The sequence below is a fragment of the Chroicocephalus ridibundus genome, chromosome 7 (genome assembly GCF_963924245.1).
Source record: "Chroicocephalus ridibundus chromosome 7, bChrRid1.1, whole genome shotgun sequence".
Classification (NCBI taxonomy): domain Eukaryota; kingdom Metazoa; phylum Chordata; class Aves; order Charadriiformes; family Laridae; genus Chroicocephalus; species Chroicocephalus ridibundus.
In genome coordinates, this window is record NC_086290.1 from 41,817,634 (window position 1) to 41,843,727 (window position 26,094).

The following is a 26,094-nucleotide window of genomic DNA, read 5'->3' on the forward strand; positions in this document are numbered from 1 at the left end:
GTTCCACACTCAGATGGAAGACACAATTGTTCCTACAAGAGAGAAATAAGTGTCTCTGGTGCTTCAGCTAGAATATAAGGTCTTCTAAGGCATATTTCTCTCTACCAGAATGCAAGTGGAGCTTTTTGCACGTTGTTTCAAGCATTCAAGAGTCAGATGTACCCTTTGATGCAAGCGGTCTCCTATTAGTCAGTCATCAAGGTACCGAGTAGTCAGTAGAGGGCTCTTACAGCTCGAACAAATTCCAATCAAAGAGCAGGATGTCTGTGCTGAGAACAAAGGCGAGACCAATGAAGAGCAACTTAATGTAATCTGCTGAGTAGGACTTTACATGAGATGACAGATGATATCTTAAGGACAGACAGATCAAAGAACTTCTTATGAAAAGCTTTAGAAATTGGATTTAGTTTACGGTGCGACATTGCTGAAGTCTTAGGTATGAAAACAACAGAAGTTATTGCTGTAGTCAAAAAGAAAGTTAACGCTTACCTTCTAAATGTTTCAGAAACTTTCAGGAAATAAGCAACCAGTGGCACAAACAGGGAGACACACCCTTGTCAATTCTTGAGAAGCCCCAAACTTTCACAGCTTTTGATACAAGCAAACAATGGCTATATAATACTTTGTAATCAGGAGTTTTAAGCCACTCCGTTTTGACACCAGAAGTTATTGGCTGTTCCACAGCGGAGTATAAACCAAGTTTTACCCCAGCCCTGCAAAAAGAGTTCGGTATTGAATGGAAGCCCTGCAACCATGTCCCAGAGCAGTACTGTATTTCCCAGATGGAAATCTGACCAGTTTGGGGCTTTCCAGTCAGCGCTCGCATCCCGGGAGTGTGGTAAGCAGAAATCTTTTTTGAACCTGACAGAAGGGAAAAAAAACTTAATCTGTGGAGCCAGAGAGACCGCCTTAGATATCCAAACAGGGCCAGGGTTTTAATTAACCTGCTGTCAGGAGGAAGTTAACCATACTGTCTTGCACTTGCACAGCAGAGTCCTGCACTACCTTGACTTAGACAAAGCCGACAAAATTATGTCAGTGTCACAGGTCTAACGCCTCCTGGAATTAACTGCAGGTTATAAACCGTTTTTGATCCTATGCTATTCAAATTGAAGACCACGGTCTATCCCTAACCATTTCCACAGGTTTTTTTTGTCCAGATTCAGACTCACAACTACTCAAAGACAACTCACACCTAAAAAAAATCAGGGTAACACAACAATTTTTACTAATGCTAAACTGACTGTGCATGAAGAACTGGCAAGATAGCCCATTTGAGTGAAAGCATTTAGGAAGTACTGTGAAATTGCAAATGCACAGATCTAATTTTTCAAATCACTTGGCTTGCTGTGAAGCAAGGAAAAGAGACAGAATTCAAGAGAGTAAGCGCATGAAAAAAGCTATAAAAATATAAATTAGTTATGTGTAGGAGATTAACTTAAAAAAATTAACTAGACCAGCAGGACAATTAATAGGTCCACTGGTCCATATAATATTTTTCATTTGTAGTTTGTATCTTTCCCAGTCAGTGAAAGCTTCAAAGGGCAAACGAAGTGCCACAAGTATTAAATCTTACAGATTTCCCAAAAATTTTTTTTGCCAAGAAATACCGAAATCCTAGGATTGCTTTCTGGCAAAAAGAGGTAGCCTTCATCTGTATTCACTTGGTCCAAAAGATATGTAGCTGCTTCATATTGCATACAGTTACTTCTCAATGCACTAGGTATTAACATGCGAGGAGAAAAACAACTAGCCTGAAAGACACTTGGAATGAGATGTACTTGATGGGTCTGCGACCCTGATGGTTTAAATTTGAAATTGCGAATTCTCAGCTGTCTGATGGCTAAGGTTATGCTAATATCTGCGCACCTCATGAACTGAGGTCCCTCAGACTTCAATTTGCTCCCAGATGTATCTTACATCCCTCTACAGACCGGTGGATCTTACCTACCTTTGGGCATACAGTCAGTAAATACTGCACATCCTTAAAAAATATTTAATCGTGCACAACTGAGTATCACACTAAATTTCAAAACTACTGCTCTAAGCAGACTATTCAACACAGGCTCTGTTTTTCTTCCAGTAGATTAACTCTCCAACACACAGGGGACATTAAGACACAACACTGAGTTAATTCTGTGGACAAAACCGCGGCAAGACATCAGTCACTTTTGTGGGGTTTCATGCTATATATTCCATAGTGTCTCAAGTCACATTTGAATACATTTATCATGTTCACGTTTTACTTAGCTTAGCTAAAGTAAAAGACTTTAAGAAACCACAGTGAACTAATCAAACTTTCCTCCCCACCCTGTGGGGTAATAAAGAATCACTTTGAGAGGATAAAGAGGGCCTTCTCCTGAACTGAAAGTTACTTCACCAAGAGCCTGAAGAACCCAGAAGAGGACCAGAAGCCACAAAAGGACTAGAAAGAATTTCATACACAGAAAAATAAAAAGGCACGTTAGACAAATGTATCAGTTTGGCAAAATTGGTTTGGCGAAGTCTTAGCTCAAACACCACACACCTCTAAAGTTAAGGCGCTCCTTACATATATTCCTAACGAAAATAAACCTTTGAGAAGAAATGCAAGTTCTACTCATCAGTGCTTAATTTCAACTTTAAAGATCCTAGAGTAAAAATGTGAAGGGGAGCAGATCCTGCGTTAAGTACGAAGAGGCCAATTATAACTAGTCATACTGAAAAGAACTATAATTGCACCATCTCAAGTGATCACCCTGTGCTCACCTCCTGTTTCTAAAACCATAGTCTGTAGGTCTCAGGGATCTAGGAAAAACGTCAGTGAAGAAAAGGAAGCTTCTTGTCAGATGTGACTTCATTATAAGGGCACCTACATCCACTAGAAAAAAAGTATTTAAGCCTTCTACATTAAAGAAGGTTCAAATCCACTTTCCTAGACAAATCCAACCACTGTTTAATTAGGACTACCAGAAGTGGCAGGAAAAAAACCCTGTAATATTTGCAAAAACCATGATCCAGGGAAAGATCATAGCACAATTCATTGCTGGAAGCCAGCAGGGCACAGGAAGGGAGGGAGGGAGGCACAAGATGGATTCTCAGAAGTCTTAGACATATCGTTCTTGTTTCTGTTGTTTCTTGGTAGCATTTGGAAAAGGTCAGTAAAATTTTACTATTTACTAAACACTTTGCTTGTATATCCCTTTCTCTGTTTCTAATGCTCTCTGTAAAAACGGGGGTGTGAGGAAATCCCAATCTTTTCCATCATCAATGCAACAGTCACAGGCATTTCAGACAGAGACAGAGAGCCCACAGATGATTTGGAAGCCTCATTTTTTCCAGAGGGGGAGCGTACAGGACTGGATTTTTGCCAAAGCACCTGTGGTTCCTTCTGCCAGACAAATGAAACAAAGATTAAAGGCAGCTAAATTTGTTCCCAAAAAAATTTTAAGTTAAAAGAAAAAAAAAATATATTTATTAGCACCATGCACTAGAGATTCCAACCACCCTGGAGATTAAGTCAAGAGCAGTGCATACTGAGAAGAGGGTTAGAAGCCATTTTTCATACTTCAGGGTACTGCAAGAGGTAGCTGGTTGCAGAGATGTGACATATCCTACGTCACACGGTTTTAACACACAACTGACCATTACTCAGTGAAAAGCTAAGCCAGAGCTTAAGGGTTACACACGTCTTTCGTTCCATGATTAAAAAGTTCCTCTTTCAATAGGAAGTCACGTTTGCTCACGCATGTGTCAGAGACTAAGGTTATTAAGAGACCTGAGGAGTCCACTGTTGGCATTTGGAGTCTCTGCTGTGGAAATCTTCCAGTACCTAACTTCTGTCAGAATCTTCCATCAAAGCCATTGCTTTGCAAAAGTGTTGCGCTACGCTTTCAAATACCAGAGAGACAAGTGGTAAGTGTCACACAGCGAGTTTCCAATATTCAAGTGGCTTGAAAATGAGTTTCCGAAGCTGTCAGCTTTTCAAGGTGTAATGTGCTGGTCTTTCTTCTTTAAGAACAAAGTGAAGATGAAGAAATGATTCACGTTTTACCTTTTCATGCTGAAGATTTGAGGGATGTTTTGTTGTTTTTTAGATCCACTATATTCAAGATTAGGACTGGTTTTGAAAACTCTGTGCTTTTCCACAGAGTAACTTAATTCTGTGAGCTTCAAGAGCTGAAGTGATTAAGCAGAACTTGTTTATGCTTCTTTATGTGTCATGCAAGACTTCATCCTATCGTGTTACTATATACACACACCTATTGACAACATGCTTTGGACTCAAATTTTATACACACAGGCCCTGGCACAATACTACAACACCTAAAGCCACATTTATTGTCTGAAATAATAGCTTGCAGGGTTATTCATAGACTAACAGATACTTTAGCACCTCCTATACACAAGTGCCAAAATCTTCAGGAGGCATAACTGTATAGAAGATTCAACTGAAAACATTTCTAAGCTTGGGGTTTTTTTTTTAATTAAAAGTGTACGAAGTGCTTTGATCCCGAATGGAAAAAATATAAAACACTCCCCAAATCTCAGCCGGTATCTATGCCATTTGTGAAGGCAGAAGAGACGGGACAGAAACACCTTATGCTAGTAAGTAGTGTAGTAAAAGTAAAGAGACAAAAAACAGCTGTAGCAGTTCAAAACTCATCTAGCTCAGCATCTTGGATCTGACAGTAGCTATAACAAGATGCCAGCAGAAAAGTGTAAGAACAGGGTAAGCATGTTTTGTTACTTTCCTAGTACAGCCTCCAATACTCCAGCTATCTATGACTCGGATGTCCTCAGAAAAGCTTAGGACATGGCAAAACGGAAAGGAAAGACCCGGAAAAGAGGGACATAAGTATAGCAGAGCATATGTTTAACACCCACCTCCTCACTTCAAATAAATCACATTTATTACCAGCTTTGCTTCATATTTACTTAACATACACCCTGGAAGTTGTAGCTGTAGCTAATGCCACCGTTAAAATAACATCCCACATGTACTTACACTGCATCACGGGAGGCACCGTGCAAAAGCAGCAGCTCAGCAATGCTCACGTGCCCATTCCTGGCAGCATCATGAAGCGGTGAGTCGTTCTGGTACCCCGTAGTATTCACTAACGCCTTGTATTGCAGCAACAGCTCCACCACTTCTTTGTGCCCATGATTACATGCCTCATGCTAGTTGGGTAAAGCCATAAGTAGCAAAGAGAGAAAACTCAAGTGAAACAGAATTCAGAGGAAGGACCTCTGTCACACCAGTTAGCACCACATTTGTTCTCAAACCCCTCTCAGTAGATGGTTGGGGAAGACGATGCAAGGATACTGCATTACATTCCTGACATGAATTAACCTTGGAACCCAGCGTTAATAAAAAGTACAGCGAAGAACTGAACAAAGGCCAATTGTGTGCAAATTAGACTACAGGGAACAAAGCCTCCCAGATTACAGACTCTGACAAGAGTATTCTTCAGGAGAGGAAGAAGTCATGGTTGAAAAGAACCTTTTGTTTATTTTCTGTAATGCAAGTGAGCAATTTTTTTTCATTCAACTACTTGATATATTTCCAAAATGGTAAAAAAACCACTGAGGACATTAAGAACCCATAAAATATACATATTGCCTGCAACTGATCATTATCTAGTTATCATAGTTATATTTTCTGCATTTGCAGAATCACAGGCTGATAGATTCCTTATCATGCCCTACTCCAGCAAAGGAGAGTTGGATTTGGGCAGGTCAGTAGTTGCTAATAAATTCTTTTGAATTTATCATCACTTCTTCAATTGCATTCACCTAAATGCATGTAAAGGGAACTAAAATATAGGAGAGGAAAGGAGGGATGAAATGAAATCTGATCAGAAGATATATGACAGCAAAAAGTCTTCACCACTCACCAGTGGCGTCCAGCCAGCATTATCTTTGACGTTCGGATCTGCCCCATTTTTCAGCAGCTCTTCAACAGCTGCTAAGTCACCCTACATAGGAAAAAAACACAGTTATTAAAAAGCAATGAAAAAGATACACAAAGACAACAAAAATTTAAGAGATGCAGAATTATAAATTTAGCTGCAATAAAAATATAATTATACAAGTCTTCTGTTTAGATGTTGTCAAGATAACAAAAAGCCGACTGGTTTGGAGACCACAGTTTATCATTATTATTCATTTAGATGCACCTACACATTTTACACAAATATGTATTTTTACATAAAAACAATACACATAAGGCTTAACTCAGAATAAATGGACAATTTTTTGCTGATCGCAATCTGTCCACTAGAGTCAACTGCAATGATTAAAATCAGGAACATTTCTTCAGAAATTCCTTGTCCTTCACACTGGATTTTTTTCAAACTAATCTAAATAACTGGCTAGGAACATGCAGAGGTGAAACAGATTAATAAGCCTGACAACCTTCTATAAATTGTTTTCCCACAAGTCAAGAGAAAAAGGGAAAGACTTTTATTTAACACTGCAATTACTACTCATGTTGAATCTCACTGACGTTTTCTCTGACAGTTGTTCTCCCAAAATAGTTTTCATTTGTTTTTTGGAAGAACACTATATTCAGTTTTTATTATAAGCAAGGAAATGTGTGTGGAAAAGGGTGGAAACTGATGCAGAGGTTATGGGAAGAGGCTGAGCAGAGACAAGGTGAAGGAAGCAACTGGACAGAATTAGTGAATCGGCGGTTTTGACACTCATAAAAGACAAGAGAGAAAGTTGCTAATTAGATTGGAGCATATTCAGATGCAGCTATAAATAGGCAAGGAGAAGACTCCTGTAGAACCTGAGGCAAGGAAATCTCTAGAGTGCAGGTTGCCCTAAAGCAGGCAGGAAAAGTAACCCAAAGAGAGTAAAACCAAACCGACTTCGACCCCCTTCTCCTTTCACAGCACCATCTGCACCCCCAGCACGTAAAACTCGCTTTGTGCCATTTCAGCCAGTTCCCGCTTCTGGCATTTGTTACTACAGAGCAGCAATTGCAAAGGTTTGCCCTATTGGAATGAATTCTCAACTCTGTTCCAAAATTTTTGCTGCAATGCCGGGAACGCTCTACAGCTGCAGGTACACAACTAATGGGGCCAGGCTGTCCCACACCTCTCAGCATCAGGTACCACCTCTCAGGCCAAAGCACTGATTCACCCGCACCACTACAGACTAGGAGCAGTTACGCACCATTTCTCAGCTGATGGGGTAACTGGGAAGTTATTGTCAAGTAACGAAAAAAATATCATCTAATGACCATAACTACCTAAATAATGCAAGTTTTTCAAAGGCTAAGCTAGCAAAGTAGATCTTGAGTTTCCACATGTTTTGCCACCAATCACTAGTGTACCAGTTTTATTTGTTGGGGTTTTTCTGTTAGTTTGGTTTTGGGTTGTTTTTTGTTTTTTTTTTTTTTTTTTTTTTTTTTAGGATATTCCCCCTGCAACCAAGCATGTCAAGACGACCGCTGGCACCTTCCCTCTACCAGGGTATTGTGATCCCCAATGAAAAGGCTAATACACAAACTGGTATCTAGCTCTAGCCCTTGGTCAAACTTGCCATATATAAATACTAGAACCTGGAGCGGGGGAAGAGAAGATTGGTCCATGGTATACAGAAAGCTCTGTGCCTTTAAGTAGTGGCAAGTCAAGGAATTCCTAACTGTTACTCCACAGCGTGCCTTAGAAAAAGTGAGAGAACATTAAATGAAGCTTTAAATACAACAAAAATAAACTTCATCCCATTTTTTGTTATGAAGGAACACTTTGAAAAAACAAAATAATCTTTACTCTTTAGTAACAATTTAGCAAACATGAAGACAAACTGCTCAGCAGAAACAAATCCAGCAAGCAACAATTGTAAACTCAAAATTCACCAAAAAAACAGTGAGAATAATTTGCTTTACAACAGTCAAGCAAATTAACACATCAGAGATAAATTTCATGCATTATATTAACAACCTAGATGTCCCAGCAAAGTGCTACCTTTCAAAGCAATTAAAGAATACGCTGCTGTTGGCATACTTTACAGTTGCAAGAGACATGCATCAATCTGCAGAGTTATTCAGAGGCAGCTAAGACAGTGCTCAGCATTAGATCTTTTTCTACAGAGAGAAGATACAATTATCTATAATGAGTGAGATCTAAGCTTATCATTTAAAGTTAAGTTTGCAAACACGTACAGCAAGGGTTTGACATTTCAAGAATACTCCTTTAAAGCAGTAAGAACAGTTAATAATTTGTGTGGGCATTAGGTAGTATCACAGCTTTTCAGAACAGTTATGTGAACGTTGATTTGTACGAGATTACTACAGTTCCATCAAAGAAAACGTTGCTGGTGTGGACACCAATACTGACAACATTTACAGAATGAAATCCAGGTCTAACTCAGAATTAGAAAATTGGTATTTTGCTGTTTACAGAAGAAAAATATTGTCATCACCACAGCTGTAAATGGAACCTGCTCCCTGCGACCAGCACCTAGCAATGAGAGTGACAGAAAGGGAGGGGAAGCTGTCACACCAGTTGTACTGAGTGATGACTGGATGGGTGCTGTCAATCGGGATTACAAGAGATACGTTAACAAAATTGTTCATAGCTAGGAGAACATGCCTTTTGTCCCCTCAGAGGCTCTTTAGTCAGTTACTATATTGTCAATATTTAGTTAAAAAAAAAAAAGATGACGACTAAATGTCAAGAAGCAGAGCCCTAGCAGACACGTGTCAGGGTCCCTCCTGCAAGAGGGTCACCATCACCTGATAGTGATCAAAAAAAAAGTGCAGTTAACATATTGACCAGTTCTATCAGAGCTGATGGAATTACTCACACATTTAGAGGTTAATAAATGTTTTGCTCAACTCTAAACAAGAAAGGCAAAGCACCTCATAGGTGCAAGACTCAGCCACAAATATCTATATACCATATGTCTTCCCTCCACAAGTAAGAAAGCAGAAGAGACTACCCCTATACCCACCTATTGCTTTGAGATTACTAAATCAAACATGCTTCATTAAGTTGTGCTTTGACTAGCATTGAAATAGACTTCTTACATTTAGCCCCTTGAGTTTCCTTGATCTAGCAATGCGAGCGTAAAATCACCAGTCCCAAATACGGGGTTATAACCATACAGATGATACAACGAGGGGCCCTCACAGCTTGTCTTAGCAGTCTGTAGCAACAGCAGAGTGGAAACATAACTGGAGATACTACTTGTTCAGCAGTAGAGAACAGGACAAACACAAGGTAGAAAAACACTAACATTAACAATTCACAGGGAAGTGTTTATTTTTAAATCTCATTATCAATGAAGGATTACAACCAGCTTCTGAAGAGGCAGAAACTACTGCAGAATTTCAAATTATCCGTTTAGAAGAAAAAAAGCAAAGGACATTTTAAGCTCATCACAAAGCGTATGTATAGTGACAACACAATAATGCAATGGGGTTCGCTCTTCCTCTGCTGCAGCTTAAGGGAGCTCTGAGAACCCTGGAAGCAAGAAAGGCATTGGGGCCATCTGTTGGCAGATGTGGAAGACAGCATTAGCTTACACAGGGAAGGGTATTTACACAGCTTTACAAACACCTCCCTCCCGATGAGAATTTAGTTCCTGCAGACGCAGATGGCATAAGCCCAGAAAAACCATCCTCACTTGGCTTAGACAAAGTTTTTTCTTTTGGTTTGGTTTTTTTTTTTTCCCCCAAGTCAATTGTGTCATGATTTTAACACAGACAGATGGTTAAGAAGAACTGCAAGTCTCCTTTTTGCTCTATTTTATAGGGAGGGGAGCTCCATTTTACCCTTTACTATTTCCATTAACCACAGATATTTTCCACCCAAAAATCACATTTAAATTATTAAGTTAATGAAAACATATTCTGCCAGTTCAAAAGAAAGAGATCCAAAGAATTAGGGAGAAGATAAAGCTAAAAACCTGAACCACTTCAACTAAACATTTCTCCCTTTATTTGCAAAGGTAACCAAGCGACTTCCATCTTTAGGTCAATGAACAAAACCCCCATTTTCAAACCGAAATACATTTGCTTGTTTAAGTTATGTCAGAGAGGAGGAACACTAGGTTATTTACAACTCATTTAGAACTCAAAGAGGGCAAATACGAATTACAGAGTGGTTATACTAATTGTGAATGCTCCAACCAACTTTTTCCAGGAACCAGCAGGTTTCTCACCTCAAATTTCTCTAAATTAATTCGCTGCCCAGCAGACCATCTATTAACTAACAACCACACAAGTAGCTATGTTTAACCTTTAACAAAAAGAAAACACTCAAGAAGTTAAGTTCAACCCACCTCAGAAAGGGATGTAACAACCAAGCATTATTGAAAAAAGAAATGGCAATTTGTTTCCAAGCTTTCAAATGAGCACTTGGAAAGACAGATTGCTTTGACTCATGGACACTTTGCATATTCTTAAGTTCTGCATTTGAAACCATTACACTGCTTCATATTTGTCTTAAGCTACCAGTATATATGGATACTACTCATAAAGAAGCTGCTTACCGTTCCTATACCACTTGGCTTTAACGTCAGAGTCAATGTCAAACTAAAATTTCAAAGCAGGTGCTATACCTGCATCTGAGTCATCCTGCCAGTGCCTGCCAGCATCTCTCCAATGAAACAGATATTACACACACAGCTAAGTCACCTGCCACACAAAATCACGAGGTCTGGGCAAAAATACCTTGGACCAACAGATGCATTCATTAACCATAATGCAGCTGGCAGGAATGATGCTGTCCATCCACTGCCTTTTGCTCAGGGAGGCTGGGAGCATCCAACTGCACAGGAGCACAACTCTCTTCTTGTACCTAAAGGCTCAGGAGGAAAGGCAGGAGGGGAGATGTTCCTTCCACGGGCATGTGTGACCCAACACTCAGCCATGATACATACCCATCCAGTATCAAAAGCAAGGAACTGCACAGCTGACTGGGTCAGACACCTAAGAAAGACAGATCTAAAAGGTATTCTGATGTTGGCCATCACATGTTCACAGAACCACAAAATCTTCTTTCATTCTCCTTTCTAATGTGTCATTAACTGTTAACAAAGCAATAAAAAGGAAGAACAGTCTCACAGGCTCAGAAGGAATTATCTAGTAGTTATTACAGCGTTAAGTATAATGAATATGAAGAGTCCAGCACAGCAGGCTAGCCATGGGTGCAGCCCTTACGCAGGCCCTCCTGGTCAACTGTCAAAAATAAAGGCTCCCTGGAAGAGGAAGTAACCAAAACAGGTCCCAACGCGCCTTCTCTTTTTCTTCAGACTAAGTAGATGCTCTGCATAGATGCAATTTCTTCTTTCCTCAGAACAGGGACAACTCTCTAATTGCTTCTAACTTGAAGCATAAAAATCAAAACCTCCTCCCAGCTACCCCGCATCCGCTCCTTTGTAACCATGTGGCTGTTGCCATGGTCCTCTGTTGTCCTTGCTGCACTGCAGTTTGCTATTCCTCTTCCTGGGATCCACAACGGCAGCGATTCCACGCTGTGAACCACCCCATCATCTCCCTTCTCAATGCAGAAGAAACAGAGGCACAACTGAGACCTGAAATACTGTACTAAGAAACTATGATTGTTTTTTCTCTCCATAATAGATTAAAGACTATGCACTAACTAGTTAAGTAGTACCGTCCTGCATTTTTAATTGCCACAGAAGAGCAACGTGTTATTTTACTTGCTATTTTTAAAAAAATTCCTATGCGGAAGTGCTGTTGAATGGGCAATTTCCCACCAGTTTAGAATATTAGGAGTGCAATAGCGTCACGTTTTGTATTTTAACTAATTGGAAGTTTCACCTTTAATGACTATGGAGGAAGATAAACATGACTGGCATTTGCTATGGGAAGAGCCAAATTTATTTTAAATTATGAGTTTAACTCAGCGTTGAGTTCATCCACACTAGAACCTTTCTTGAGAACCATTTTGATTTCAGTAAGTTAATAACTAGTAGTAGTAAACGGGGACAATCCCTCAGAATCATTTGAAACAGCACAATACACTTAATTTTAATGCCTGATAATGTTGTTTATTATCTCTTTTAAATAAGAAAAAAGGGAGAACTCAATTAGCTTTAATTAAATTCAGGGTATTAGACCCTAACAGCTAATGAAAATACAGATTTATTTTTATAATTAATGAAGTCCCAGAGAATTAGACTTTATTTCACTTTGGGGAGAGGGTGGCAGCTACAAGTCTGTATCCCATTACACACATGGAAAAGCATAACTAGCTGTGGAAAGAACAAGAAAAAAAAATCACCTACAGAACAAAACTGGAAGAGAAATACTTCTTCCAGAAACAGAAAAAATGACAATGCTATTTGGAAAAAAACCCAAACAACAAAACAAAACACAATGAGAATATACATACAGTATAAAACCTAGTATTTTCAAGACCATTTTCTTCAAGAAAACACATTTATCAGTTCCATAGCAGGGTTCTACAACTTCGAAGAGTGATCTAGTTATACGAAAGATACTTGCATGCAAAAAAAAAAAAAAAAAAAAAGTTTTTTTGCAATTGCCACACATCCCCAGCGGATTCATGGCAATTAATCACTACTATTTCTCATTGACTGCTCCACAAAGCAGAATGTTACCAAACCCCATGACCTTATAGCAGCCTCCCAGGACTTAAAGGGGGCCTACAAGGAGAGGTGGAGAGGGACTCTATCAGGGAGTGCAGCGATAGGATGAGGGGTAATGGATTTAAAGTGAAAAAGGGGAGATTTAGATTAGATACTAGGAAGAAATTCTTTGCTGTGAGGGTGGTGAGCCCCTGGCCCAGGTTGCCCAGAGAAGCTGTGGCTGCCCCATCCCTGGAGGGGTTCAAGGCCAGGTTGGACGGGGCTTGGAGCAACCTGGGCTGGTGGGAGGTGTCCCTGCCCAGGGCAGGGGGGTGGAACTAGATGAGCTTTAAGGTCCCTTCCAACTCTAACCATTCTGTGATTCTATAATCCACTTTGACATGGACTAGGAACTGTGCCTACATTTACCGGCTACCAGGGGATGCAGCAACTTCTTAAAAATGCTGTAATATACCCATGATTAAGCAAGATTTAACAAGAAGAAAGAACACTACAAGTAAAAGGAGATAATCTATATAACCTCCTTCTACAGATGGGGAACTGAGGTTCAGAGACAGTAAAACAACTTTCTCAGAGTTGCATTAGAAGTTTAGTCGCTGGAAACAAAGATATGTGCAAGCAAGCTATGACCATAGCCAAAAGACCGCTCTCCCTGCCTTATTTTAATTACATTTCAAAGACAGTGGTAACTTTGGGATCACCCTGAAGCCCTACCTAGTTAAACAAGCCTTTACTAATGAGCACCTCAATGCAAAGGGAATTGACGGATTAAAACCACAGTCGAACTAATGAGGAACAGAAGCAACTTCCCATTTTAGCTCAATAATTATAAACATTAAAAGACAACACCAAAATGAATTCACACACAAGACTGAAAAAGCCATTGATGTGTGTGCCTACTCCACCGCCTACACTACAGCTGGAGGTCAGCTTTTCAGCCCACTGAAATAGCCCTATCCCTTTTTCAGAGGGCTGTACCAACGCCAACAAGCAGTGCCAGCTGAACTTGAATAATCAAAACTTGTTTATTCTTTTCGTCCATAGCATGAACTGTTTGATTTTTACTCGTTAATCTTAAAAATGCTTTGCAATGAAAATTCATCTTATTGGCGTATCGCTGTTTACTCCAAGTCTCACAATAAGCAGCAGAGAGGCTCTTTTTTTCTTAGATGAAATATTTGTGTTCCAAAGAAATATCAGACATATGGCTGGAAACCATAACTGTGTGAAAACTTGTCAAGGCAGATCAATTTTTTTAGAACCATTCAGTCACGACAGTATTCCTTACAAATTCCCTGCAAATCATGGAAGGATAATTTGTAAACAGTGCTTTAATAAAGAGGAATATACAGGACTTATGACGAGAAGTAACAAGAGATCTATCCTTTAAAGCTCTTTAGTCCTGTGAGGACAATGTTTCATTTTCTCGTTCCTCATTCCATATCAATGGTATCAAGTAAGATATTTGAACTCAACTCAGCTCAGCTGCCACTTCCTTTTAAAAAGGTCTCATGCAGCAGGAGTGTCTTATTAGAATGCCCTTGAAAGAGGACACAGTTATTTATCAAGAACAGCCTTTGTCTCGACAAACAGAAGTGCTGAATAAATGTCAGGATGCTTACGGGTGAATCAATTCTACCAGTTTAGGCAGTTTATTAACCACATGGTATTTCTGTATAATGATTTAGCACAAAGTATACATTTAAATTGCCAGACTGCTAGAAGATGATGGTCCTACCTTGATGGAAGCAACATGCAGCAAAGTCTCTCCTTTGTAATTTCTTCTGGCAATTGTGTTACCACCAGGGGACTTCAACACAGAAGGACTGTGTGGTATTCCTACTCGATTACAGGACTTAGAAGAAGATGGGGTAGAGGGAGGTTTTGAAAGTGAAGAACTATCTATCGCTTGAAAGACTGCAGAGCTTCTTGTCTTCATTACGGTGCCAGTGAGTTTTGATACAGAGGAAGAAACATGAACTGGTGTCTTCTGTCCAGTTGCTGGGGAGATAGGGCAACCCTGAGGTAACTCCTCAGAGCGATCTGCTTGCCTGCCTGACTTCCCATCAGTGCTCCTCTCAGTTCTTGGTCTTTTAGACTGAGAAGTAACTGGAAGTCTGGATTGCTCCCTTCCACGTTTTAAAGGTGTAGTTTCATTTTCTACTGACAGCGATGTCTCTGTAGCACTATTTTTTTCCTTGCTAACTTGCACAGGACATGCAACCTCACTGTTACTTTTCTTCTCTGAGGATTTTACCCGTGGTGCTATTTCCACATTTTCTGTATTTTTGCTGGAGACCGTTTCCTTTGTAGACTCCTCAGGTGTCTCTTCAGGGCTATTTGGTTCTGGAGTGCACAGAACTACCAGTTGACTGCAGATGGTCACACGCTTTTCCTTAGGAGTCTTCTCCTCAACTCCTCCTTTCTGCTCAGGCTTCTCTAAGCTCCACACTTTGTTAATGTCTGCTAGATGTTTCTTCTTCATCTTCTTACTCTGTCTCTGTGGTGGCTTTTCTGTCTGCTTGGAGGGCTTTTCACAAGGAGGGGAAGGAATGAAATCATAAATTGAAGATGTGTCTTGACAAAGGTCATGGCTTTTAGTCTCAGGCTGATTCTTGTTCAGGATGCATCGAATCTTTCTACTTCTTGGGCTGAACCACATTTTTATCTGTTCCTTCTTATTCTTTTTTCCAAAGTCTGATTCCATTGGTGTGGACATATCTTCCATTGAATCTAAATGCAACAGGGAAGAAGAAAAATAATTGATAGAGTACTTGTCAGTAAAACATCACAAAGAGAAAAAGATCAGAATAACAACTGTAATAACTGATGAAGTGTTACTAAATACAACCTATGAGTGCCTTCATTTCTTCTGAAGAGACACGTGTAATGGCTTTAAAACAACTGGCAAGGTCACACACCACTGGAGTTCAGGGATTCCAGTGCAGCTAAAGCTATCTGCTGGGCAAGTGAGCACCCTGGTAGAGACCTTTCCTCATATGTCTGGGTGCACAAGGCACATGGGCACGGAAGACTTCTGACCGCGTTTACAGAGAGGAGAGAAGCTGCTTCTCTCACTTAGCCCTCCTTGGAAACGGGTTTAACAAAGTAGTCTGTGCACCCACAAAAACCATTTTCTAAGAAGGTATTACAGTTCATCTGAAGATGAACAGGAAGAATAACTGTAAGCAAGCAAAAGTAACGTCCTTATAAGAACGTTGAACGTTCCTGACAAATTTTGACTGATTCCACAGATATAGCAGATGAATCAGAGGACTATATAGAAAATCTGTAAGTAATTGTGTCCTGTCACTTGATCCTTTACCCCTTGGTAGTAAATAACTCCAAGGAAGCTACACATTTTGATGATCTCAAACATTTCTTTAAAAATATGCAGGGGAGCAGTTTTATAAGTCACATCGTAGAGCATATTACAAATCAATAACCAAGATGACGGAGGAATATCCTGTACTCCTAACGCATGAAATAACAGTTGAGAACAAGGACTATAAATGGTGTCCTCAATGGCTTAAGAATAAATTAAGCAGCATAAAGTGACCTCTAAGTTAGACACTAATTTAATTTGACAACATCTCTTTCAGTGCAGAAGAACTATAACAGATTTTTTTTAGAGACTCCTTCTTGGAAACCTACATTATTTTATGTTACTTGGATAAGTCCTCCAAAGCAAATGCACAACCTTCTGTTGCCTCCAACCTCAGGGACTAAGCTACCATTCACAAAAGCCCTGGTGATTTTTTTTATAGCAACCAATCACGAAACCAATATTAATTTTTGCCTAGTGAGGCAAGTAGGGTATTGTTATTATTTTTAAACAGAACTAAAACCGAGATTAGTGGGGCTTTTTTAAACATTCTTGAACTATACGAAGTCTTGATTATTAAAAGTGAAAGTCAGACCTCACTACAACAATGTATTACTTTCACTTCAGTGCATTAACTTTCTATGGATGGTTTGTCTTCTCCATACCACCTCTTCTATTTATGGCCTATTTTCCACAGCAAGCCGTGATGAACTCACAGATAGCAGACAAACTAGGCCCAATCACTCAGCCACAAAAAAAAAAAAAAAGTCTGACATTTCACTTAAAACAGAACTGTATAGCTAGTAATTCAACACCAAAATAGACATTTGCAGTTTTCTTTTAAAGCAATATTTCAAGGTTAAATGTTTCCTCAATCTTGATTTAAATTACCATACTTACCCCTTGAATTAAAATATGCTAGATATTAGGAGATTTAACTAGAGTAATATGTAAGGCATCGGAGTGTCTTTAAGAATACAGCTTGAGGCTAGCTAATCACTCATTTAGGTATCTAAAGATAATCATCAGTACAGAGCTGCAGCTATTTGGTTTTCCTGCAGGGCTGAGCCTGGTACCAACAGGAAAAAAAGTACTGAAATTGAGACTGAAATCTCATAACTAGCTAGCCTTCGGAAAGATATCATAGCCAATTTCATTCTGACAATAATATCTAAAAAAAGAGCTTGATTGCAAACAGATGCAAAATATAAAACACAGTTACTATTTATTTGTCTTGCCTTCACTGTTTAGATTTCCTTCTAAAATATTTACCTTGCTAGAACTACCAGTCATCTCCCAGTTAAAAGCAAGAATAAAATCAGCTTGCAAAAGTAATTTGTGCAACAATTTTGTGATGTCCAGAATTCTTTTTGATGTGTACAGCACAATAAGACTCTGAATTCCAAGTGACAAATTCAATCAAAGGCACTGTCTTTCAGAAGTAGGATCTAAAGCTGCATAACACAATTAAGTATTTACACTGGAAGCTATGTATGTACCACTTCTGGCAGCAAGAAAGCTTGTGAAATATCAACCACAGGGCTCTTAAACTGAACTGGTCATTACTGGTTGCTCAGCAGGGACTTACTAGCCAGGTATTAAAACCCTGCTGAAAATACACCAAATAAATATTTTCCCAGGATTGGTTTTCCTCACATGCAACTGTTTCAGGTGTAAAAGAGTACGTTGCATGTTTTAGAACAGGGAGGCACTCGCCAAACATGATTAAAAGGCCACACATACTATGTAAGAAATGTGTCACATGGAGAGGCCAGTCACGCGCATCCAGGGCATCTCCATAGCCTTCTGAGGAAGACACAGCAATTTCTGCCCGGGTGCGTGTTGTCTCTCAGCCATTCTTCAATAACGCTATCCTTCAGAATACTCTGTAGCTAACATCAACTTTACCTGAACAGTTCTGTACAGCATCTGCAAAAAAGGTTATTCTTAGACTCTGCTACCCCTTTCCTCCATTTCCAGAGCGTACAATGCAGGGTGTAGAAGTAATAAGGACAAATGGCCGATCTACCCTCCTCAAAAATCAAATCCTTTGATGGACACAGAGCTGCGAGAGGGAGAGAGTAGAGACACAGTGCTAAGAAACTGAACGGGAGATCTTATGGTCTTATATGTAAATGTTAATTTATACAAAGAGTGTAATACGCGGTAGCTAAGTGCATTCAATTAAACTACCCTCAGAGAAAATTGCTCATGGAAAAATCGATTCAAAGGAATTCTTTGCTGTCTCAAAGTTGGAAGTCAGGTCTTGTGTTTCAACAGGAATGAAAAAAATTACTATATACGATTAAGATTTAATTGTCTTTTTAATACATAAGAAGTACCCTCCCAAAATTTAATAAAGCATGCCTTACTAATTCTATATTTTAAGCATTTGCAATAGTGTAAAGACTACTCACAATAACGGTATTAGAATCAGTTTATAATAAATGCAGTAAATTTACTCTCCATTACCTATTAAACATAACATTCACATACACGATATACTAACGGAATTCTTTCTAAATTAGACTTATTTGCTCATAATAAGCACAAGTTTCTTAATGCTGATATTTAATAGAGTTGAGTTTCTTAAGCATTAAAAGGGTTGAGAGTAGACAAAAATATTAGGAGATACACAGCACATTGCGACTGGAGAGGTACATCTCCAAGTTCTGCTGTAGTGCAATAACAGGCTAGAGCAGAAAAAAAAAAAAAGGAGCAATTAGAAAATGTGGTTTAGCTATCATTAATCTGCATCAAAGGAATATAATGATGCACATTGTGTGCCTTTCAAATTATTCTCTATTATGGGTTTCAGAACAGAAGTTGAGAAATCTCTTTGACAAACTAGTCCCTTATTAAAAATCAAAGGGAAGTGCTTTGGTACCATCTGTGCAACATTAGTGCCTTCGCTGAAGAATGATTATTTTGCAAGTTAAGTATTCAACACAGGGGGAAAAAAGGAGAAATTCCAGCTATTCAAAAACTCATCTTTAGCTATTATGAAAAATGTCATAGCATACATGAAATGCAATGTAATCTATTACAACAGGAGTTCAACGTCCTTCCCTCCACATCAGTAAATGTGAAACTAAATTATGATACTATAAAGGCTAATCAAAAGTTAATCTCTCCTACTGTCCACCAGCATCAACATGAGCTTAGGAAGCTTTGACCAACACCTGCAAGGTCTAGCTCTGTATGAAAAGCGGGGAAGAAGGCCTTTGCTTTCACTGTGTTGGAGTGAAGCAGATTATGCTACAAAGAATAAGGTAAAATCATCTATAAATGGCTGTTGTGAAAATTTACAACGATCTTTTCTTTTTAAAGAACATAACACAGAAAAATCTGCCGAAGTATTTAGAAATTCACTTTCAAAGTCATTATTGTAAATCAACCTTCTTCATCTCTAGTATACTACATACACTATGTCCATGATTAAACAAGTTCTTACTAATTACCCACCTATGAGGCCCATCATCCCATCAATTCCAATTCTCGAGATGTCTTGGACTCTGCAACCTTAGAGCTAAAGCTTTTGAGGTGCAGACATCCCATCTTTGAAGCCTGCCATCCAGGTAGCTTCCCATTACCCTCATAAAGGTACAACACCAGGCAGTGAAAAGGTCAGGCAGCTCTCCTCACCTTGCCACAGACTAAGGATATAACATCTCCAGTAAGTGAATTCATTTTGAGACTCAGCATTTGCTACCTACAGCTTGCAATTTCCAGCCAGTTTCAGGTTTGTTGTTTGCCAATTCCCCTCCAGTCACCCCAGTACTATTCTGTAATGTCATTTGCTGTGCTTCCCTTTAATTTAAAAAGGAAAACATTAGCTGGTTTGTGCACTCTTTCCTGAATTGCTTGCTGTTGCTTCTTAGAACACAGACATAGGTTGGGAAAAAGCTGTCCTTATCCCAGTAGAGTCCAAAGTGATAACCCCCTCATACCCACCCGGGGGTACAAGGATTTTTCTACTCAAACTGTTCAACACATGAGCTTAACCCTATCGTTTTCAATCATAGCAGTTCTGTGCTTTTTTAAAGATAACACACACAACTTACTGCGTTCACTAGGTCTCTCCTAAGTTTAAAAACTGCATACTGTGATGCATTTGCATTAGACACTTCAACTTTAACAAAGATCTCAAACAGAAGCCTTGAGACAAACCACGATTGTTTCAAAACCAGGCATATAAAACAAATATGCAAAAGACATAAAACAAATACATGTAAAGATTCCTTTTTCAACCGCTTCTCTTCGTTTTCTCCACAGAAAGATTGATTTTTTCAGTTTGTTTCGTTTACTGGAGCATAAAATACAATTTCTGACCTTCTAACAAAAAAGAAAATACTGTTGACAGGAAAGTGGCAGTACAGTGCCATAAGAACAAGAATGCAACTCCATAGTACAACACATAATTGCCTGTTGATAAGAGGTGTGCTCATTTACTTACGTATCCAAACCATTCCTGACAGGGAACTATCACCAACTCAGGAGGACTTTCACTTAACCTCAGTATGAAACATTCAAAAGGCCATTAATCCTTAGTACAGGGCAAAGACTACAAGTGATGGACAGTCATCTCCCACATCAGTTCATAACTTCAGCCCCAAATAAAACACTGTTGTAAACTTCAATTTTGTGTCTGCTTTTAAGTCAGAAGAAGGAATGATAAGAAGGACCTCATCTTGTTCACTGGTTTAGCCACACCATGCAAATTTATTTTAGAAGAACTATGGGATTAAATGCATTATTCAACCTCTAGTACAGCTAAACATCAGACCAATTTTTAAGAGTTATTAATCCATCTGTAAGAGTTCTTCAAAATGGCTAAACAGTATCAATAACACTACCATGTTGTATTTTAAAGGCTTTATTTATAGCGTCACAAATAGCTCCTCTCGGAGATTCTCCTCCAGCTATGCTTTTAAAAGCTTTCACCACCTAAAATGTTTCACTGAAATCCTATTTAAGCCATCATCTACATTTTCTATGCTCCAGAAGCTTTAATCACGGTAGGATTTTATATCTATATAAAATGTATTCCTTTACAGTTCGACATAAGCTTCCAGCCCCCTCACTTCAATGTATTTTCATGTCAATAAAGAGCTACCCCATAAATGAACATGAAGCTGCAGATGGGATTACTTAGAAAAAGAATCTTTAATTTAGACGAACATATTAGGAAGCAACAATGAAGAAAGAATTACCTTTTCTATATCTGACAGCTAAATGAATGTTTTCTAAAACTTGGTATTATATAAAACGCTCCTCTCTGGGCTTGCAGAAGAGACATACACTCACCTACGCTCGTTTCACTTCATTTTTTCCTACTTTGACAATCAGCCTAAAATTTGATAAAGAGATGAATCCCCCAGATACGATCTCTGCGATCTTCTAGCACAGTCAGCAATGACAAAATTCCACTGTAGCAAACTTATTTTCATTGTTAGGGACCAGAAAATAAATGAGTTGAGACTTACCCCCTTCCCCTTTTAGGCAAGGAACACAGATAACTTTTGTGGTGTGCAAAAACCCTAAACTGAAGATTACTGGGACAGCACGCACATCTCGGTGCACATAAACAAGAAGCAAGAGAATATATGCATTAATCCTTCAACAGGGCCCCTCTAAAGTGTACACTGCAGAACATTACACATTTGTGCTCTACTAAGAGCACAAAATATGACAACTTGTGCCCCTAGTTCACGCAACTAACTGCCACATGACTTGGGAATGTATCACACTTTCATCTAATTGTGGAAGACAGATTCTAATGAATTATGGACTAACCCACTCATGCAGATTTCTTAGTAAAACGGATTCAAAGAACGAGCAATCCATACAGACAGTTCTCTTCAAATCAAATTTTCCAAACATGATTTGGAACAGCCTTTCAGAATCTTAAACAGGGCTGCACTGCTCATTGTCTATAAAGCCTGTGAAATGAAACAGAGCGCTCTGGATTCACGGGTTCAGAGACCCAGGCTTGCTCTCACCTGAGGTGTCCACACCCAGTAGATGCCGCAGTTTGCCGCAAAGCTGAATCATGTTATCTAGCTGCCGGTTTATCTGCGCATCTTGCACCCAGGCTGGCATGTGGCACACTGGGCACTCTGTGCCAACACAGTCACCCACGCAAGACCTGAAAGTCAAATGGAAAATCCATTATCCAGCATAAGTTATCTACCATACTCGCTATCAACCTTTTCACAGCCAGATGCTCAGCAAGAAACTCTTATTTTAGCATTGACAGACCACTGTTGTAAAGCCCACATGCGTTAGTCACAAATGCAGGAGAGGACATAATTATCATGGCAAGTGACAAGTTGTAATTAAGCAAGCCAAGTCCAGAGCCTTGTCAGGACACTGTCATGAAAGATGCGTTATCGTGTGACTCCCACAGACTCATAAGCTGATCCAAATTTTCAAGATATACTAACGCTCCACTGCAGTTTGTCTCCAGATAACAATTAGTCTCAAACAGTTAGAACACCACATTCTTTTATACCTCAGCTAGAGATAGGAATATTCTTCTGCAGCCTTCATTTTTAAACAGATCTGTTCTCCGAGCTGGCATCTCTCCCTCAAACACCACACAAGTATCATGCCTTCAGTTAATTCCAAGACAGGAAATTTGGTACGTAAGAATTGCTGCTAGGTGAGTTTTGTGCTTTACACTGCCTGCTCTGAGCACGTAAAGGACCTCGAGGCTGAGACACTGCTACGATTGGGAGAATGAAGTACAATTCTTGGCTCTGACATATTCTAGATGACATTGACAAAGCACTTGGAACAAAGATAAGAACCGCCAGGTCTTGTTCTCTAAGAAAGCTGGCCTCAGGTCTCCCATGTCTGTAAAAGGTAGTGCAAAGGAAATGCAGAATGACTTTTATATCATGACATTTCCTAATTACTTCTAGCTGTTGGGTTTTTACAGTCATTATCCATTAACTATAACTAACTTAGTAGAGTTACTCAGACAAAACTGCAGAAACTGATCTTAATAAATATCCTTGCCCATAATAAAACCCATGCTGAGGGAGAACCAGTTACATTATGTGTGGCCTGATTATTGCGGTTTGTTAGTTTCACATATTTTACTTCATGTATCAGAAGCCAGCTCTGGCCATTCACCGCACTCCTTCCTGGGTATATTAATAAATATATTCTGTCTTAGCAACGGATCAGAATCGGTTCATGTCAAAATACTGCAGATTCAATCCATGCCCCACCAAATTTGCTTGTAAACAAATTAATCTAAATTTCCTTATTTTATTTAAACAAATAGCTACCACCCAAGACTCAGTCATCAAAGGACATGTTACATTGATGACGAAAAGTCCAGGCACACAAAGGAGAAAAGATCAGGTATAACAATAACTTGGGTAAGAGCAAATAAACTCTTTTTCTGGAGTAAGAAGTAGCTGCTAATGAATGCTTAAGACTCCTATTCGCTATTCTTTCCAGCCTCATCAATGCGCACTGCATCATCTTCTGATGTCTTCAAAGTTTTTCTTAAAAAAAAAAAATACTTCAACAAACAGTGCGTGTTTGAAATCTACACCTAGAATACACCGTGGTTATCCAAAATAAAACCACAAGGCCTTAGATGCTTGACAACTAAACAGTTATGTTTATTAAGCCACCCTTATGCTACCCTTCAGCAATCTACAATACACCTGAGAAAAAAACCCAAAACATTTTGTAAGACAGATACGAACACATTCAACCTGGAGAAAAGGCTCCAGGGAGACCTTATAGTGGCCTTCCAGTACCTAAAGGGGGCCTACAGGAGGGATGGGGAGGGACTCTTTTATCAGGGAGTGTAGCGATAGGACAAGGGGTAATGGTTTTAAACTGAAAGAGGGGAAATTTAGATTAGATATCAGGAAGAAATTCTTTCCTGTGAGGGTGGTGAGAGACTGGAACAGGCTGCCCAGAGGAGCTGTGGCTGTCCCATCCCTGGAGGGGTTCAAGGCCAGGTTGGACGGGGCTTGGAGCAACCTGGTCTGGTGGGAGGTGTCCCTGCCCAGGGCAGGGGGGTGGCACTGGATGATCTTTAAGGTCCCTTCCAACCTAAACCATTCTATATTTCTAAATAACTGGTACAAGCTTCTGGGGGTTATTTTACTAATTACTCTGTGGACAGGTAATACAAATGGAACAAGTAACAAAAATCTTTGCTTCAGATGGCAGAATTCAGCAATTCAGAATACAGAAATTCATAGTCAAAACTGGGAAAGAACTCACATGTCTGGATGAGAATAAGTCCTGTGTACATCTTCCACTGGGTGGAAGAGATGCTGAGGGCATCTGTCCCATAATCAGTTACTTCTTGAAAAGCAAGGAAATCTTTTGCTCGTATTTTACTCTCCAGGCCTTCAACGCTTTAAGCTCCCATTAGAAACGTGCAGCTGAAGACAGGGTGTAAACACACAGCCATGAGGGAGGGAGGGATTTCCTCTGCTTTTATTGACATAGTGACTAGCTTACAAGCAGCATTTGTATGAGGAGCAGTGACATACAGGGCAGCCAGGAGGTTCCACGACCTTCCCCAAATAAGGTTCTGGACCAAGAACATTTCAGACTCTGCCTGTCCCAAAGATGTCCTAAGACAGGCCAAGTAACTACCACCTCCTCAGACCTGCCTTGTTAGCAGGATGTTTCTAACTTAGCTCAGATTATGTGGCAAACTATCAATAGAGGTACTCATGCTATCACAGAACGACAAGGGTTGGAAGGGACCTCTGGAGGTCATCTAATCTGATCCCCCTGCCAGAGCAGGTGGCACAGGAACGCGTCCGGGTGGGTTTGGAATGTCTCCAGAGACAGAGACTCCACCACCTCTCTGGGCAGCCTGTGCCAGGGCTCTGCCACCCTCACAGGAAAGAAATTCCTCCTCTTGTTTAGATGGAACTCCCTATGTTCAAGTTTGTGCCCGTTACCTGTTGTCAACATGTTTGGATGGACCATGAACACAGGAACGGCTACGGTGGCAGACTGAAGGAGCAAAGCCATTATCATAGCAGAAGGCCAAAGCAATGACAAGCAGCGCCCGATCCTCTCAAGCAGAGCAAAGCCCCCTTGGAAACAGGAAGCATCTTTCCAGGCCGCTCTTTGTGTTTGTTTTGAAGGAAGGAAGAGGAAGGAGCTGGAGATGACAATAAACTGGACGCGGTTTTCTTCTTACCCCTCTACGAGCAGGCACACCCCCCCACCACACCGAGGGTTCCCTTTACGCGCAGCCAACACCCCGAGGCCCAGCCCAGCACTGACAGGGCCAGGCCTTCGCTCTCGCTCGCCAGACACTCGGCCCAGAGCAGCGAGCCGGACCTGCCCGGGGAGAGCGGCTCCCGCCCTCCCCTCCCCGGCCGGAGACCGCCGCCAGTGTCCGCCTCCCTAAGGCGCCCGCCCTTCCTCCACAGCACGGCGGCCCGGGGCGGGCGGCACCGCGCTACTTACAGGCAGAAGACGTGCTCGCACTGTCCCAGGGACACGGGCTGCCGCAGGACGCCGGCGCTGTGGGCAGAGCAAGGAGAAACGCGGCAGTTTTAACACACGCGGCCTTACGGGCACGCCGGCAGCCCAGCGGCCAGGGTGCAAAGGGGAACGGGGGGCGTCCGTTACCAGCGGGAGCAGCTCAGCGCTCTCTCCAGCCGCGCCAGCGCGGCGCGGGTGCGGGCCCAGGGGGGGCCGGGCGGCGCCATAGAGGAGGGGGCGGCGGCGGGGGGCTCACCGCCCGGAGCCGGCCGGTTGCCCGAGCGGCCGCGCAGCGCCTCCCGCATGGCTGCCCGCCGCCACCGATCCGAATCCCCCGCCCGCCCCCGCTGCGCAGGCGCCGAAGGCAACGCGCACGCGCGACTGGCGGAGCCGCGGTCACGGCGCTTCCCGCGCTTGGGGAGAGGGGCGGGGCCAGGGGAGGGGCGGGGCCAGCAGCGAGGGGCGGGCTGAGGGAAATGGCGGGCTGGCCGGCAGGTGGGCTGAAATTCGGGCTTGAGATGGGCCGGTAGCACCCAGCTCGGCTGTCCACAGGTGCAGGCTGCTCCGAAGGGACAGGGGAGGAAGGGGGGGCTGGGGCGTGGAGGCGTTGCCCTCTACATCAAGAAATGGGTGGAGTATGAAGAGCTGTCTCTGAAGAATAGCCACGAGCATGTTGAAATCCAGTGTGGCGGAGTTGAAGTCCCCGGTGACCG

General features: G+C 41.0%; 1 protein-coding gene across 2 annotated transcripts in view; it reads right to left on the reverse strand.

The window, feature by feature from the left end:
- The window catches only part of BARD1 (BRCA1 associated RING domain 1), a 43,089-nt gene extending 17,373 nt beyond the window's left edge, over positions 1 to 25,716 (reverse strand). Inside the window, exons 1-6 of one of the 2 annotated variants that reach the window (XM_063342375.1) lie at positions 25,529 to 25,716; positions 25,364 to 25,420; positions 21,898 to 22,043; positions 14,309 to 15,303; positions 5,877 to 5,957; positions 4,988 to 5,160 (exon numbers count right to left, since the gene is read on the reverse strand). In XM_063342375.1, coding sequence (XP_063198445.1) covers positions 4,988 to 5,160; positions 5,877 to 5,957; positions 14,309 to 15,303; positions 21,898 to 22,043; positions 25,364 to 25,420; positions 25,529 to 25,686 — 1,610 coding nt within the window. In that variant the 5' untranslated portion in view covers positions 25,687 to 25,716. The remainder of the gene's footprint in view (positions 1 to 4,987; positions 5,161 to 5,876; positions 5,958 to 14,308; positions 15,304 to 21,897; positions 22,044 to 25,363; positions 25,421 to 25,528) is intronic. The other variant, XM_063342377.1, reaches the window with a different exon arrangement.
- Between the last annotated feature and the right edge of the window lie 378 nt (positions 25,717 to 26,094).